General features: G+C 41.9%; 1 protein-coding gene across 3 annotated transcripts in view; it reads left to right on the plus strand.

Annotated features, from left to right (window-relative positions):
• The window catches only part of CNTN1 (contactin 1), a 145,653-nt gene that overhangs the window by 69,343 nt on the left and 57,578 nt on the right, over positions 1 to 18,732 (plus strand). For all 3 annotated transcript variants that reach the window (XM_075274228.1, XM_075274231.1, XM_075274230.1), the window contains one exon: positions 18,006 to 18,130. In XM_075274228.1, coding sequence (XP_075130329.1) covers positions 18,079 to 18,130 — 52 coding nt within the window. In that variant the 5' untranslated portion in view covers positions 18,006 to 18,078. The remainder of the gene's footprint in view (positions 1 to 18,005; positions 18,131 to 18,732) is intronic.

An 18,732-nucleotide genomic window follows, 5' to 3' on the forward strand; every position in this document is an offset into this window, starting at 1 on the left:
CAGACAGACAACCAAAACACCCCCTTCCTTTCCCAGCAACTACTGCACCCAAAAACTCCGACCATTTTAATTTTTTAAATTTTCCAGTAGCTGCTGCATTTCCCCCCTAGGCTTATACTCGAGTCAATAAGTTTTCCCAGTTTTTTGTGGTAAAATTAGGGGGGTCGGCTTATATTCGGGTCGGCTTATACTCGAGTATATACGGTACGTGCTAGTAATACCCAGCACCTCTCAATCTGTCCTAATCTGGCCATCAGACACTATAATGAAACCTTTAAAAGTGCATTGGATGAAGTGGCTCCCCCTGCACTTGTAAAGTTTGACATAGGAGGCAGCAACCCTGGCACACCCCACAGACACTTTTTCTTCAGCGGTGCTCTAGGTGTGCTGAACATCTCTGGAGAAAATCATGTGCATCTACAAATTTCCTCCACTTCAAATTTATGCTTAAAATATATAGTTCTGCCCTTTACCTCGCCAAACAAGCCTATTTCACCGCTCTCATCTCTTCTCTCTCCAGTAACCCTAAAAGGCTTTTTGAAACTTTTCACTCCTTACTCACAGCCAAGGTGCAGACGCCATTCACAGACCTTAGTGCTAATGACCTGGCCACTTATTTCCATTACAAAATTGATAAGATCCGTCAGGAAATAACTGCCCAATCCCCAGGTGACATTGGTTCCCATACCTACCATAGTACTGATCCCCTCACCAACTGCACTTCAGACTGTCCATTCTCATCTTTTAAACTTGTTACAGAAGAGGAGGTCTACCAGCTACTTTCTTCATCTACAACCTGCAGTAGTGACCCCTTCCTCTCACAACTTCTCCAATCTCTGTTGCCTGCTGTCATGACTTCGCTTACTAAAATATTTAACCTCTCTCTCTCATCTGGAATTTTTCCATCCTCTTTCAAACATGCTGTCATAATCCCGCTATTGAAAAAATCCTTCCTTGACCCGTACTGTGCTGCTAACTATCGACCTGTCTCCAACCTCTCCTTTATCTCTAAAATCTTAGAACGCTTGGCCTATTCTCGTTTAATCTGCTATCTCTCTGCTAACTCTCTTCTTGACCCCTTACAATCTGGCTTCCATACTCTACTGAAACAACCCTATCCTTTTGTAGCCATTCTTGGCTCTGGGTCAAAAAAATGCAACAAAATCTACAACAACAACAAAAAAGCTGTGTTTCTGAAACGTGTGGCTTAAGCCTTCAGCGGGCTTTTGCTCCGGGTGAGTGGGTTTGGGGCTACTGTGTTTGTTATACTTTTCTCCTGTGTACTTCATTTTCCTTGCAGATCACCATAATGACTTTGGCGTTATTTTCATCTGTTTTGTTTGTGTTTTCTGTTTGAAAAATGAGATTAAAATTGTCAATTGATTTTGAGCATAAAAAAACTTAAATTTTATTTTTAGACCTAGATTGCCCAGTCCTAATGTCACCTAGCACTGCAAGCGAGCACTAAGAATTGAATATCAAGCTCAGTGGTTAGGAGCTGCAGGAGTCAGGCAACATGGTGGCTCAGTGGTTAGTATTGCAACCTGGCAGTGCTGGAGTCCTATGTTTGAATTTGACCAAGGACAACATCTGCAGGAGTTTGTATGTTCTCCCCATATCTGTGCAGGTTTTCTCCTACCCTCCATAGACATACATATAGGGAATGTAGATTGTGATCCCTGTGTGGAACAGTGACTGACAATGTCTGTAAAGCGCTGCAGAATATGATGATGCTATATATGTAAGAGAAATAAAACAATAAGCAAAATAGATAAGCAGGACAACATATGGAAGGAATCTGTATGTTCTGTATATGTTTGTTTCCTTTGTGTACTCCAGTTTCCTTCTACACTCCAAAAACATACTATTTTCTTAGGCAATGTTAATATTTGTGTCTTGCATGCATGACCTTTTCTCCCGCCACATTCAGTTTAATAAGAATTGACCCCATCCAGATGTAACTGTTATTTTAGCAGTTGATCATTCAGTTCATATAATCCTTTGATAGACGAGAACATTGGACCACAGACATTAGTGTGGTCCTAGTGTTAACAGAAATTGAATGGCTTAACACTATACAATTAACATACAAATATAGAAATAAAAGATAGTGGAATGTGTGGATTTAGTTGCCTAAGTTTTCTGCTTTTTATTTCAGCGTTTGCACCGGATATAACTTACGACCATTACAGTGTTCAGTGAACAGTGGGTATCTGACTTCTGGTTGTAGTGTTCTTTAACTGCCTGCCCTATTATTTTCTACCACAGAAGCCATTGATCTTTACATGCCAGTGTTGGCCATATACATTAGATTGAGCTTCTAAAATACAGTACCTGCTTCTTTCGAAGTGAGATTTACCTGCCAGGCACTGCTAATGGCTTACCTTCCCTTAGTAGAAAAGGCAGAGCCGACTGCACGTGCTTGGGTCGCCATTTTCTGGTGGTCTGTTACAGCCCTGTGTCTGATGCCTGCGAAAGGCAGAAGATGAGGAGAAGAGGGAAGTGAACACAATGAGCTAAGGGGTGGTGGAAAGGGGGAATGGGATATTTATATTTACCCATCAATAAACATGTGAAGGAGCTGAAACATAATGCCTGAGCTATGAATATATGTTGTTGTCTGTTGCCCAAGTAGCATCATCCCTATATGAGCAGCATCTAATACAATCTCTTAGTTGAAAAATCCATTGATTCACGTTATCCCGATCATCATAAACTAAGTTTGGGTGAAGTCTCTGGAGCAGCTGGGTGTAATGCAAATAAAGACTAGAGGGAAGTTCTGCTTCCGTGTCCAGGCATCACATCCTGATACATTTCAGTCAGAGAATTATAAATATACACTCATTGACAAAACTAATAATACAACTAGATAGAATGTCAGATAGCAGAAATGCTTGCAGTTACATCTCAGACAATATGTAAATGGTTACAGGTGTTGTCTTGTTAGACACTGGCTTTAGCTCTCAGAAGCTACTTTTAGTTTGTATAAAGTCTTGGTGAGAGATGATTGACTGATAGATGACCCAAACTCAAAGACACAAAGCCCAGTTGACAGATTTGAAGGGGGGTGTATCTTTGGACTTATAGAAATGACTGATGGTCATTTTGATGAACTGCATGCCATCTAGGCCATTGGGATCTATCTGTTAGGAATTGTTGGGAGCAGTGATTAAGTGAGGACAGACCACAAGTAAAGAGGATAGTTTGATCTGCTGAAAAGGACTAGCAACTCCCATAGTTTCCTTTTCCACAATCCAGACAGAGATGACATCTTCATTACACATCTCTCTGCCAGGACCATTTCCAGGCTCTTAGCAAAACAGAATTTAGTATCACAGCGCTCCTTGACCTGCCATTGACAGCCATCCATATTTGTCTTTGTTTGCAATGGTACCATGGATGAGAAACCTGGACTTGTATAGACCAGTATTGTCTTTAACAACAAATCCAGTTCTGTTTGGCATTGACTATATTTGGGTTTCGGTATGAAGTCCTTGTCAATCTTGCCTTTACTGTGGAGCAACTGCTGGTGTGATTATTTGAGAATGTTTCCACAAGAGAGCAACACTTTCTTGACCTGCCTAGATGCCAGATTTATTGCCAATCCAGCATTTATGGGACCTACTGGGGCGCCAGCTTTGGCAGCCTATGATTGTGCAAGATCTACAGGCACAGCATACCATAAGGAACCACTAAACATATTTCATTTTGTATCTAGGCCCAAAAGGGCACTAGAGTCTCTTTTCAGTTGTTCAATTTTGCCCTATAAACTTATCCTTTTTCTATAGTATTGTAATTACATATATTATCTTAAAATAACTACATATAAAGTTTCAGTCTTACCAACAACTCCTTTTTGGTGCATTATTTTGTTGTCACTGAGTATAATTCTGCATGTTACCATACCTTGTATTATTTCTTTATGACATTAAGTCATTAAAAACAAATTGAACCTGTGTATACAACCATTAAACTAACCCACTACATTTAATTCTTGTCTAGTACAGTAGTGGTGAGAAGTGTGATTTTATTATGTGCACATGCTTAATTCTTTATAGCCATTAATGACCTTATAATCCAGTAAACCCAAGTACACAATATACATTTACATTAAAGTAATATATTTGTGCTGTGTAAGACATGAAAATGGGAAAAAAATGGATTCAGGTTAATGGTTGCGCAGCAGTGCAAACTAATAATAACAGGCACCATTGAATAGATAATAGTTTGGTCAATAGAAGGCTATAGCAAAATGTTACCCAGCTGGTTTTCCTGGTTACATAATGCTCTGTAGATTTATCATTAGCAGTTGTCAGTCATTTATGGGAATGACGGGTGTTACATACAATTATGTAATTCAGTAGAATGGGATTTTAGATGAAAACTATTTCTTTCTAAATCATTGCAGAAGAGTAAATTCTTCCACTACTTTCTGTGTCACGAAAACCATCACATTCTGATATTCTCACACTGCTCCTGAGCTGCATCTTAATATTTTAGGCATTTTTGTAATAGGTCTCTCCTAAATTTTGCACCCATTAACTCTGGTATGCAAGGTAACAACATAGAGCAATGTACTTCTTCAGCCTAAGGCCCCATGTTGCAGTAAAGCTGCTTTTTTTTCTTTCAGATTTTGCTGCATTTTTTTTTTTTGCGCCAAAGCCAGGAGTTGGTTGAGTAGAAGGGATAAGTATAAGAGTTTCCTATATATGTCCCATTCCCTTTGTAGCCCCTACTAGATTTGGCTAAAAAAAAAACCGCAACAAAATCAGTTGGAAGGAATTATTTGTATGGTTGTGGAAGGAAAGGAAAACTATTTAGACAGATGCGGTTAGTGAAATAGAGGTACTGTGTATGAGAAGCTTGCAAGCATGACATATAAACCATACCTGTATTCTGCTGCTGGAGCCTGCAGGGAATATGGCTTATTGATCATATTGTGATGCTGATACTATAGTGACATCACTGGGTAGGTGGGAAGATGGAGGTTTCATAATCTGCTATAGTTGTAATTTACTTGCTCCTTCCTAGTGGACAACATGCATAAAATATATACTCTCCGGTTAAGCCCCCCAATATTGGAACGCTCCCAAATGCTGTTTTATGGATGTTTTATATTTTTATGTAACAACTTGTTTATACACCATTACTTCTGAATGAAATCATTGCTATATTTCAGCGTCCATTATGTGGTGTAGCAGTTTGGGGTGCATTGTGTGGTCGCCATATACAAGAGACGTAATAGTTATATCTTTGGTGTCACTGCTTGAGAAGAGGTATAAATATAATAATCAAACAGAAAATGACTAGTGGCAGAAAGTCTTTATCCTTAGGATTGTAGATCCACTTGATAAAATGATGGAGCAATTTTGGTGTCAGTGTCAGAATATTCTTTCTTTATCCCTATCCTTGCTATGTATTTCTTTACTTCCACCTGTGTATATGGTAAAACCACTATACTACATTGAGGCTTATTCTCAGTGGGTTGATTCATTTCAATAATGAACTGAGTTAATTTTTGAAGATATTTTCAGATGTATCAGAACATATATCAGATAACAGCTGCAATACCGTATATACAATATAGTGTATTGTGTATCCTGAAAGTAAACTATACATACATTGGCACTTGCATTTTTTTCCCCTAAATTTGCTGCAGTTCACTTTCATGATGTTTCTATATATGACATAATTGCTATAGGACCCATTAATAGATCATGGCAGGTGGTATATCATAATAATTATTGATCAGATATTTTGGTGGTCCAGTATATCCATAGTGCTTTACTCATTTATGATTCAAACCTATACTGATCCTGAAAACTTGTGTACAGTGGAATTCTGTAATAAAATAAAGTTTATTAGATAGATTTCACACTTCAGCAAATAAAATACACATGTATTATTGTAACATATGGTAATATGGTAATATATTCATTTGTTCGTAATATATTCGTTTGTAACCAGGAAACTTGATATTAAACCAGCTGCAGTGCCTTGTAGAGGACATTATGTTGAACACCACTATACTTTTAGATAGTCCAACACCATTTTCTAGAAAAAACACGTGCATGGTTTGAGTTTAGTCTTATTACTGCTGCCTGCAAATATACAGTATAAACCCTTCCCTGGAGAACAATGCAATTGTGAGCTAGGAAAAGCATAAGAAACATGTTGTGATGTTGTGCAGACCTATTTATTGTCTTTTTAGAAGATATTCTGCATGTCCTCAGACAGAGATAATTGACTTCATCTTCACCTATTTCCTTCCTTAGGCATTTAATTGCGGTTGCCTAATATGTATGTAAGAACCTATGTAATAAGATTACAGCGTGTAGTCATCTTGTTTGGCCACGATAAGACATGGTTCCTTATCAATAACACAGTGAATGATCTAATCTTATCCAGAACCAAGGAGCCTGTAAATGAGAGTCATAACTGAATATTGACTCTTAGATGAATGTGATTTGTAGATACTGGTAAAGCATCAAGGAGGCTAAGGACTCATTAAACTCACAAGTCAACTGGTTCTCCCCCACCATGCTGCCTATTCACATGGTAATTGCTGAGTGATTTCGGCAATAGGATGTGAAAAGGCCTTGTAAATATCCCTTCAATTACAGTGCGGGAGGCTTTTCCTCTCTCCCACTTTCAATACCCACCACAGTGGCGGGCAGCATGTAGGGGCCAGTTCCGCTTTTATTAGTGATTTTTGAATGGCGGATGTGGGAATCATGTACCATGTACCTGCCCACTCCAGTATGGATAGCAGAAGCCTATTATACATGGTAGGACTCATTCCACACACATAATTTTGATGTGTTTATCAGTCTCAAAAGAAATCCATGTGTTTCAGAATAGATATGGTACGCTATCCCGTTGTATGAGACACAAATATGAGCAGCAGTCAAATTCATACTGATATAGATGTCTCTGTTATCAGGGTAATGACTACTTTACTGAGTGATGAAGTCTGGCATCATTCTGAAACTTGCCAAGATAGCGGGGCACATTTATGAAGCCAATACATCACAAAGTTCTGGCAAGTTGTGATTGTATTCTACACTCATCACTTTCTGCAAGGATGGGGGTATGTTAAGAGAGTGCTGTGGGAGAATCCATTGGTTACCCAAAATTTAACATAATTTTAACTCCATTAAATTTAACATACCGTAATTTTAAGCGATTCCTTATGGTAGCTACAAACAAACATAAATTTTAGTGTGAATTTATGGTTCTGTAGGGAATGGCACTGATCCTCATCAGAAATCAGGTGACTCCTCCAAGACTGGTGTACAAAATGGCAATCTTTAGACATCCCCCAATGGCTACTAAAAATACTATATTAAGTCCCAAAAAGCAATGGTGGTGTTTTACATAAACCTTTATATCTGTCGGTTTTGGACTGTTGATTTCTATGGATGTACAGAGTCTTTGAAAACTAAAAATGTAAATCTAAAAATCCCCATTGTATATTATAATGACTTGACTCATTTCTGTATAGACCTGCATATATAGTAGTATAGTGGTTGTTTGTTTACTATGATGTCTCACGTGTTACAGTTTACCTGCTAATTTATTGTATTTCCCAATTGTACTGCCAATTTAGTGTATTCCCCAACACCTGCTGTCACGTTCATTGACTCTGTCTACTCCACAGGGATTACATTGCATCCCCTATGGCAATATCTGTCTACACCTGATCTGTAGTTACTGTATCATTGCTGATGTAAATGAAATGTCACCTGGTGTCCTCATACGTCATGTTTTATGGTTTAATTTTGCTTATCCTTTCTTTTATGTTCAGAAGCCACTTACCTTTATTGATGCCAATAAAAGTGGAAAACGACCAACCACAGTGGCTCCATAACAGTAAGAGCCATAGGTTCTTCCATGGTGGAAGACAATACCCCAATAACAGGTGCACCCAGCCGCAGCAAGAGACAATCTTAATGTCCCATATTGGTGGCAGCTGCAGTGTCCCCACACCACTCAGATATCAGCCACGTTGGCTCCCTTACAACAAGACCATGAGGTTATAACAGTATCCTCTACAACAACACAAATATACACTTATCTCAAGTCATTTACTGGTCATTTTTACAAAGCCGCCTCTTATTTACTGAAATATATTTAATATAATACTGTGATGTTATTATGGTATTATTTAGGTATTTTAATGATAAATTTTGAATCTTTTTGTGATATATTTAATTTTTATGCAAGTCATCTGTATGCCCATATTCTGCCTCACAAATTATATTAATATACTGGATTTACTCATCGTCTGTATCCACTTGCAGCTTGTTTTATATGGGATCTGCAAATGACTAATTTCTCCCGTTCATTCACAGAAAAGAATAGTTGTTTTTAAGAACCCTTGACAGATGTAAAGGGTGATGTAAAAAAGCTCCAGTTCAGGGAGAGTTGCTAGGTAACATGGAGCTGGTAGATGCAATTCCCTGCTGAGATAGCCTTTAGATATGCAGAAAAACAGTTGTCATTCCATATTCTGTTATGTGGCTACACCAATAAGCAATCCATGTACAAGCCAGGCACCATCCCCAATACAACAGGAAATGAAATAGGACAATTTATGAGATGCAGATAGAATGATTATAGACAGATAATTGTAATACAGAATCAGCGAGCCCTGATTACAATGGAAGCTGATTGATAAAATTAGACCCTTACTCTATTTATGGAACAGCGCTTATCTCAGGATCAACTTCTGCAGGTTATACGCAGTGCAGTCTTCTTATAAAATTAGCAATATATAAAACATACAAAGAAGAAACATCTATTTATCTGTCTAGAGCAACATTTACAAGGCATTCACATTTTGCTCCCTTGAATAAGATAAAATCAGCAGTAATATGGCATCACTGTATGTCTAGAAGATGTTAATAAATGCAGCTTCAAGGTTACCATGAAACTTCAATATAGCAACATGTGTATGAATAATGCATGATTCACACCAGACCACTCATAGTAAACTGGAGTATCCGCAGTCTGCATCCACTATAACACCTATGTAGATACACAACCACACAGCATGATAAATCGTGTTACACATGATTGATGCCAGTCTCTCACTGTACACCCAGAAGCATTTGTATGTGTCTTGCAGTACTGTGTTTACTTATATTTGTAACATAGTTCATGCTTACTACATAAAAGAATATATAAAGAAGCACTTAAACATATAGAAGATCTATGTTTTTGGCCCTAAGATTACCATAAATTGTCTACTTCACCAACGTTGTATGGATACAGAAAGTTACAAATTACAATATATATATATATATATATATATATATATATATATATATATATATATATATTGTATCTTATGTTGTCTGTACTTTACCATAGAACTGAACTGATAGAATATGAATAGAACATTTCCGACAGTGCATGTGCTGAAAATACAGTAGTTAACTTTAAAATGTATGTAGTATGTATCTAGAGATGAGCAAATTTTTTAAAAATTCAATTCAGCCTGTTTGCTGAATTTTCCCGAAACAATTTCATTTCATCCAAATTAATTTGTGGCTAATTGTGTTAAAAAACAGCTTTCCTGGCTGCAGAGAGCCTGTATAGTGTTGTACAACATTTTACCTTGTAGTAACATGCATAGGGAATCTGCTGTGGTAGTGAAACAATACTGTGAGTCTGTATGGCACGCACATGACAGGTGTCACTCTTAGAACCACTGCACACTTCACTTATTTGGCAAGTTATGGGGCTGCAAACACCCCAAATGAACCCTGTTCTGCATAAATACTCTGTATAAATTCTTCCCTATCCTTTCCTTACTAATGCTTTTACCCTGAACTTTGATTGCGCAAAATATAAGTTCTCAAGTCTTTTCTACCACTTTCCCTAGTTCCTGCTAACGTCTTTCACTGCACTAAGTACATTGGAAATTGTTTGAATCCAAGATAGTGGAGATTATTTATAGGGCTGAGACATCACAGGGCTGGCTGCTGATTGCCTGAGCGCAGGGGCAGATCCAGGGCTGGGCGAGGCGGGCAACCGCCCGGGACCTAACAAAATGGTCCCGGTCGGCATGTCCCGATTCCAACTGAGCTCAGCATTAAAGCTGACAGCTCCTGCTTTAAATGCCTATGTACTCAGCTCATCGGCGGTAGGACGCCAATGAGCTGAATACATAGGCGTTTAAAGCAGGAGCTGTCACAGCTCAGCTCCTGCTTTAACGCTGTGCTCCGGCATTTGTAGCCGCGATGTGATGACGTCACATCGCGCCTACAATATGTGTATGAGGGAGAGAGCTGCGGGGGAACGAGGAATGGTGAGTGTGTGTGTGAGAACGTGAGAACGGCATGACACTGGGGCAGATGGAGGGGGGAGAACGGCATGACACTGGGGCAGATAGAGGGGGAGAGAACAGCATGACACTGGGGCAGATGGAGGGGGGAGAACGGCATGACACTGGGGCAGATAGAGGGGGAGAGAACAGCATGACACTGGGGCAGATGGAGGGGGAGAACAGCATGACACTGGGGCAGATGAAGGGGGGAGAACAACATGACACTGGGGCAGATGGAGGGGGAGAACGGCATGGCACTGGGACAGATAGGGGGGGAGAGAACAGCATGACACTGGGGCAGATGGAGGGGGGAGAACGGCATGACACTGGGGCAGATGGAGGGGGAGAGAACAGCATGACACTGGGGCAGATGGAGGGGGGGAGAACGGCATGACACTGGGGCAGATGAAGGGGGGAGAGAACAGCATGACACTGGGGCAGATGAAGGGGGGAGAATGGCATGACACTGGGGCAGATGAAGGGGGGAGAACAGCATGACACTGGGGCAGATGGAGGGGGAGAATGGCATGATACTGGGACAGATAGAGGGGGAGAGAACAGCATGACACTGGGGCAGATGGAGGGGGGAGAACGGCATGACACTGGGGCAGATGAAGGGGGGAGAACAGCATGACACTGGGGCAAATGAAGGGGGAGAGAACAGCATGACACTGGGGCAGATGAAGGGGGAGAGAACAGCATGACACTGGGGCAGATGAAGGGGGGAGAATGGAATGACACTGGGGCAGATGAAGGGGAGAGAACAGCATGACACTGGGGCAGATGAAGGGGGGAGAATGGCATGACACTGGGGCAGATGAAGGGGGGAGAACAGCATGACACTGGGGCAGATGGAGGGGGAGAATGGCATGATACTGGGACAGATAGAGGGGGAGAGAACAGCATGACACTGGGGCAGATGGAGGGGGGAGAACGGCATGACACTGGGGCAGATGAAGGGGGGAGAACAGCATGACACTGGGGCAAATGAAGGGGGAGAGAACAGCATGACACTGGGGCAGATGAAGGGGGGAGAATGGCATGACACTGGGGCAGATGAAGGGGGGAGAATGGAATGACACTGGGGCAGATGAAGGGGGGAGAATGGCATGACACTGGGGCAGATGAAGGGGGGAGAATGGCATGACATTGGGGCAAATGAAGGGGGGGGGAAACGGCATGACACTGAAGCAGATGAAGGGGGGATGGCATGACACTGGGGCAGATGAAGGGGGGGAGAATGGCATGACATTGGGGCAGATGAAGGGGGGGAGAATGGCATGACACTGGGGCAGATGAAGGGGGGGAGAATGGCATGACATTGGGGCAGATGAAGGGGGAGAACGGCATGACACTGGGGCAGATGAAGGGGGGAGAACGGCATGACACTGGGGCAGAGAAGGGGGAAATGAAACTGTGGGCAGATAAAGGGGGAGAATGGCATGAAACTGGGGACAGAGATAGAGGGGGGGGACATGAAACTAGGGGTAGATGAAGGGTGTATATGAAAATGGGGGGGACATATAATTTACGGGTGACTGTAGGAGGATTATACTGTGTGGAATCACATGAAAATTGAATGAGAATGGGTGGAGTCAACATAAAAGTGGGCGGGGCCTAATTTACTGCGGCGCACTGCGCGCGCCGCACGTTTTGTTCCCTCTTTCTAGTCTTCAACAGTTGGGAAGTACAGGTTAGAAGTGCGAGACCCCCCAGTAAGTAGGGCCCCGACAAAGTCAATTGCCCAGGGCCCCGCAAACCCTGGATCCGCCACTGCCTGAACGCTTGGCATTGTGGGTTATTGCGCGTTCTCAGAGTTCCTTGCCCCCCTGTCCTAACATTTGCAGCAGCCATTTTAGATAAAAATGCAGTTCGTTACTGTGAAGAGTGAGGAAATCCAGATCGAATATTTCCTGAAATTCACATCAAATTCCACTTTGCCAGCTTTGATTCAGTCATCTCTCTCTCTCTCTCTCTCTCTCTCTTTTTATATGTCTATCCACCCATCTATTTATATACATATAAAAAACAATCTGGTCTGCCAGCAACTTGTGTAGATGTCTTTTTATTGGAAAAGCAGCGCACCATATATCAGTTCTCACGGGAACATCTCTCACATGGTGTGCCGATACGTGGTGTGCGGCTTTTCCAATAAAAGGACATTTTCCATCTATACAAGTTGCTGGCAGACAGGATTGTTTTTTCTGTTAGGAACCCCTTTTGGCTGAAAAGGGGTTTCTGATGTGCAATTTATGGGACGGTACCTATATATATGTGTATATATATATATATATATATATATATATATATATATATATATATATATATATACACTCACCGGCCACTTTATTAGGTACACCTGTCCAACTGCTCGTTAACACTTAATTTCTAATCAGCCAATCACATGGCGGCAACTCAGTGCATTTAGGCATGTAGACATGGTCAAGACAATCTCCTGCAGTTCAAACCGAGCATCAGTATGGGGAAGAAAGGTGATTTGAGTGCCTTTGAACGTGGCATGGTTGTTGGTGCCAGAAGGGCTGGTCTGAGTATTTCAGAAACTGCTGATCTACTGGGATTTTCACGCACAACCATCTCTAGGGTTTACAGAGAATGGTCCGAAAAAGAAAAAACATCCAGTGAGCGGCAGTTCTGTGGGCGGAAATGCGTTGTTGATGCCAGAGGTCAGAGGAGAATGGCCAGACTGGTTCGAGCTGATAGAAAGGCAACAGTGACTCAAATAGCCACCCGTTACAACCAAGGTAGCCAGAAGAGCATCTCTGAACGCACAGTACGTCGAACTTTGAGGCAGATGGGCTACAGCAGCAGAAGACCACACCGGGTGCCACTCCTTTCAGCTAAGAACAGGAAACTGAGGCTACAATTTGCACAAGCTCATCGAAATTGGACAATTGAAGATTGGAAAAACGTTGCCTGGTCTGATGAGTCTCGATTTCTGCTGCGACATTCGGATGGTAGGGTCAGAATTTGGCGTCAACAACATGAAAGCATGGATCCATCCTGCCTTGTATCAACGGTTCAGGCTGGTGGTGGTGGTGTCATGGTGTGGGGAATATTTTCTTGGCACTCTTTGGGCCCCTTGGTACCAATTGAGCATCGTTGCAACGCCAAAGCCTACCTGAGTATTGTTGCTGACCATGTCCATCCCTTTATGACCACAATGTACCCAACATCTGATGGCTACTTTCAGCAGGATAATGCGCCATGTCATAAAGCTGGAATCATCTCAGACTGGTTTCTTGAACATGACAATGAGTTCACTGTACTCCAATGGCCTCCACAGTCACCAGATCTCAATCCAATAGCGCATCTTTGGGATGTGGTGGAACGGGAGATTCGCATCATGGATGTGCAGCCGACAAATCTGCGGCAACTGTGTGATGCCATCATGTCAATATGGACCAAAATCTCTGAGGAATGCTTCCAGCACCTTGTTGAATCTATGTCACGAAGAATTGAGGCAGTTCTGAAGGCAAAAGGGGGTCCAACCTGTTACTAGCATGGTGTACCTAATAAAGTGGCCGGTGAGTATATATATATATATATATATATATATATATATATATATATATATATATATTCATTCTCCATTGCGCAAAACTGCTGTAATGTAAAATGAATGGGTAACAATGGCCTCCTGGTGTTTATTCTGCATAACATAAATATTCACTGGCTGCTATCTGGGCGTAATTACTCTTATTGTATATGTTTCTGTTTTAGATCATGATCACAAGTTCCACTAAAATGGCAACCCAAATATTTGGCCTGCCAGGGGTTTAATAGCCAATGCGCACACAGAGTGAGCGCGAATATGATCAGATGCATCATGTACAGAGCACTGTTAATGTGAGGTATCACATGTTAGCAAGGGCTTACTGATTGTGTGATGTGAAAAGATTACCCATAGAGTAGGTCACACAGTAATTAATGCCAATGTAAAATTAATTACTAAATTGACACCAGGATGAGAATGAAAGAAATGCTCTGAAAAGACTTGGCAGCTCCTGACAGCCAATCCATGAATCCAATCAAATTAGACCCTTCCATCTGACTGATTCATTTAAACCCAACGCCTCTGAAATCTAGAGACTGCTTTTAATCCATGGTGTAAAGCTTTTTGTGTAAAGTTAAGGATTTTCAGCAGCTGTTTTCTTACAAAGCACAGGGTACAGTCTTGGAGGAAGATGTGAAAGAACAATGGTCCCATACAGATAGCATTATCAGTTATATCACATCCTCACCATCTTGTCTGTTACTTGAATGATAACATAAACACACAGATGTAGCAAGATTTAATCGAACACTGATTACCAATGATGACGCTGCAGCATGATATCATATCACAGAAGACAACAATCTACTAACATGTCAGTTCTCTATGACAGCTAAAGTCCATTTCTGTTATCCTGTGATGGAAGACAGCAACAGACTTTAGTAACGGTAGTGTGAACACCCCCTTGGCAAATTACTGTGGGAATAACTACTTACAAGTACTGGCCAATAGAAACAGGCAAACGGCGCTTCTCTATGCTGATACTATAACTCTCTTAGGCTGGAAACTGTGTTTTACAGTATCTGCAAAGTGGATGGGATTCATGTGAATCCCATGCCCACTTTACATTTCAAACCGCAGAGCGGACATGCTACGTTTTCCAAAGCACAGCATGTCAATTATATCTACAGAAACGCCGGCGGCTTTCCCGTAGATATAATGGTAGCAGAAAGTCCATGGAGGAAAACTCTGCATACTTTCTGTTCAAAGCACTGCGGGAAGAATCGTGATGCGTTCCCGCCGCGGTTTTTTGTGCAGCACTTTAGCGCTGTGGGGTGTTAGCCTTAAAGGTGGATGGAAGCTATGGAAACAGCATAACACAGTTGAGTTATATTGTTTCCATAGTGTCACACTTACAGAAACAGTGTAGTTAATTGTGTTATGCTGTTTCCGAAGCACCCATTTATTTATGTGGAAGTTACAGAAAGGCCGGAGCCCCACGGGCCGGAAACGCTGCGGGAAAAATCGCGGCATTTTACAGTACTTGCAAAGTGGATGGGATTCAGTGCGGATATGCTGCGATTTCCACAACTGGTGTAGTTTTGGAAATCACAGCATGTCAATTATATCAACGGAAACGCCAGCGGCTTTTCCGTAGATATAATGGTAACAGAGTCAGCGGAGTAAAACTCTGTGAACTTTCTGTTCAAAGTGCTTTGGGAAGAACCATGATGCCTTCCCACTGCGGATTTTCCCGCAGCACTTTAGAGCTGTGGGACGTTCTGTGGGGCCTTAGCCAAACAGTATAGAGCAGCCCTGCTCGCCTGTCTCTGTAAATCCTACACTGAGGTCAGGACATGCAAGCGGGTATTCCTATCTCATAAACTCTAGAGATGAGCGAGTAGTATTCGATCGAGTAGGTATTTGAAAATATGGAAAATTTGAAATACTCGTACTCGATCGAATACCACTCGCTGTTCGAATGTAAAAGTTCGATGCAGAACCAGCATTGGTTGGCCGAATGCTATACAGTCGGCCAATCAACACTGGTTCTTCTCCTACCTTTAGAAGTCTTCTCCGTGCAGCTTCCCCGCGGCGTCTTCTGGCTCTTCATTCACTCTGCCAGGCATCGGGCCTGGGCAGAGCCGACTGCACATGTCCACTTGTAGTGCGGGCATGCGCAGTCGGCTCTGCCCAGGCCCGATGCCTGGCAGAGTGAATGAAGAGCCGGAAGATGCCGCGGGGATGCTGCAAGGAGAAGACTGCTCGGAGGATCCAGCCCGACCCTCACTCGTGGAATTGGTAAGTATAATTTGATCGAACGTTGCCTACCCCTGAAACGAGCATTTTCCCCCCATAGATTATAATAGGGTTCGATATTCGATTCGAGTAGTTGAATATTGAGGGGCTACTCGAATCGAATATCGAACCTCGAACATTTTACTGTTCGCTTATCTCTAATAAACTCTCTTCTGAGATGGGAATAACCAATTCTATGTCAATTAAACTTTTCTACATTGTACAAATTGCAGTAATATTGAAGCAAACTGTTTCAAATATAACAGAAGAACCTGGAAATGTGAGACAGGCAGTGGCTAAAGATATACAGTCAATCTTAGAAACTCCTGTAGTAAATGCAAAAAGGTTTCAGCTTCATTAAAATATTCCCCTCACTAACAGGTCATTTTCTTTAATGCAATAGTCAAAATCCCATGAGTAAATCTGAATGGAGTAAGGTTGTGATCTTTACTACTCAGAGGAGCAAAAATGTAGATTATAATCTGCTACAGGTGAATTTGACATAGGGGCAAAGCACAAACAGGTAAAAACTGAAATTATAAAAAAAAAATTTGAGAGTAGAAATGATGGAGAGAAGCTGAATTTTGTGATATAAAGGTTTATACAGTTCAGAGCAGGATTATGAGTATAAAGCACTGAAAGAGTTCATTCACACGGAGGAAAATGGTGCTGAATTTGGTGTGGAATCCGCGTCAGATTCAGCGCTAAAAAATAAGCCTTCCATTGAAATCAATGGGAGGTTTTTTCAGCGCTGCATCTTAGGCGAATTCCACACCAAATTCAGCACCATTTTCCTCCGTGTGATAAGGACTCCTACGAGAGACAGTAAGGCTTGGATCACATCTGCGTCGGTAATCCGTTTAGGGAGAGTCCCCATGTGGATCCCCCTCCTGAATGGACTACCGAACGCATTTGCAAGCGGTGTGCAGTGAAAGTATAATGGGGTACATGTACTTGCTGCGAGATCTCCGCAGGGAACATGAGGACAGGAAAGTAGTTCACAATCTACTCATAATCTACTCCAAACGAGTCAAGCTATGAGTAAGGGGCCAATTATGTCCTCCCCAAAACGCGTAAGCTAACTGTTTTTTTTTAATTTTTAATTTTGTATCATGGATCCCTGTTACTTGTATTTTTCATCCATTTGATATGATGTAAAAGTTATATTTTATTTGGCATGCTGGAATTTTTTATAATTTTGCTGTCTATTTGAGCTCCCTTGATAGTCCGGAGGATCATTCCGTGCAGCCTTTCGATTGCGTGCTCATTTTCTCTTTATAATATAACAATACTGGTTTAACTGGTAATTTCTGTGAACCATATTTACACCAGTGTCTAGATGTAACCAGAATAGCAAATCTGAGCCACAGTGTGTATAGAAGTGAAGCTTCAGGTGACTGGGGATTTTCTGTAATTCTCTGCACAGTGGCAGGTCAGTGTGTTGCTGTGCATAGAATAGTGTAGACCAAGGCCCCACCTACTGGGCCGCAACAAAAAAGCGTTGTGGGAAAAACCATTGCGGCAATGCATCACAGTTTTTCCCACAGTTCTTTTTACTCTTCCATTATACCTATAGGGAAACCGCCAGCATTTCTACAGGTATAATTGACATGTTGTGATTTCCAAAACTGCAACAGAAATTTGGCTACATACTTACCACATTGGCAGGGATTACGGTAATATTGTGAAATTATAATTTATCTGACAAGAACACACTGAGGAGTGTTTGTTGTCCAGCCAGGCAATCGGGACATCTCTGTCCGTTGTAATTGCAACCTACACTATGGTTCTTACATGTGACTTGTGTGACTCATGATGACTAACATCACTTAATAGATGATTTTATTTTTTTTTATACAGTTGAAAAGAGAATAAATTAAAGGAGGTCAACAGACGGATTTGGTGAATTTCTCCATACTCAACTTCATCCAAAATGTGGCCTGTTGTAGCACAAGTTGTATTGTACATATTCTTCTGCTGGGCAGGTAAGAGTTATTGTCACTTATTTTTTTGATCTTTTATGCAGGGTCTCTCTCTAAGGGCTAGTTCACACGTGAGTATAAGGGGAGGTTTTTGACAGCGGATTTCACGTCCAAAACCTCCCCTTATAATGGTGGTCTATGGAGACCGCCGGGCTTCTGTTCTCCACTAGCGGCGAGCTGCTGCTAGCGGAGAAAAGAAAGGACATGTCCTTTCTTCAGGCGGAAGCCGCGCTGTCTCAGTCGCGCGGCTTCCGCCTCCCGCAGCTCCCTCCTATGTCGGCTCATTCATTTGAGCCGACAGCAGAGGGTTAAGCCGCGACAGCGATGGTCGCGGCGGGCGGGTTTTGACAAGAGAGAGACGCGGCTCGCCGCGTCTCTCTCTGTGTCAAAACCCGCGCGGGCAGTTCACGTGTGAACTAGCCCTAAGGATCACAGCAGTGGTGCATGGTAGAGTCTCAATGACTGTGTCATGTAAGCAGTAAAATAAAAGAAAATAGGCTGAAGCCCCACACTGCGGAAATGCAGCTTTTTTGTTGCAGATTTTGCAGTGGTTTTTTTGAGTCAAAGCCAGGAGTGGGTTAAGTAGAGGGCAGAAGTATAAGAAC

Source organism: Leptodactylus fuscus, chromosome 5 (genome assembly GCF_031893055.1).
Source record: "Leptodactylus fuscus isolate aLepFus1 chromosome 5, aLepFus1.hap2, whole genome shotgun sequence".
Classification (NCBI taxonomy): domain Eukaryota; kingdom Metazoa; phylum Chordata; class Amphibia; order Anura; family Leptodactylidae; genus Leptodactylus; species Leptodactylus fuscus.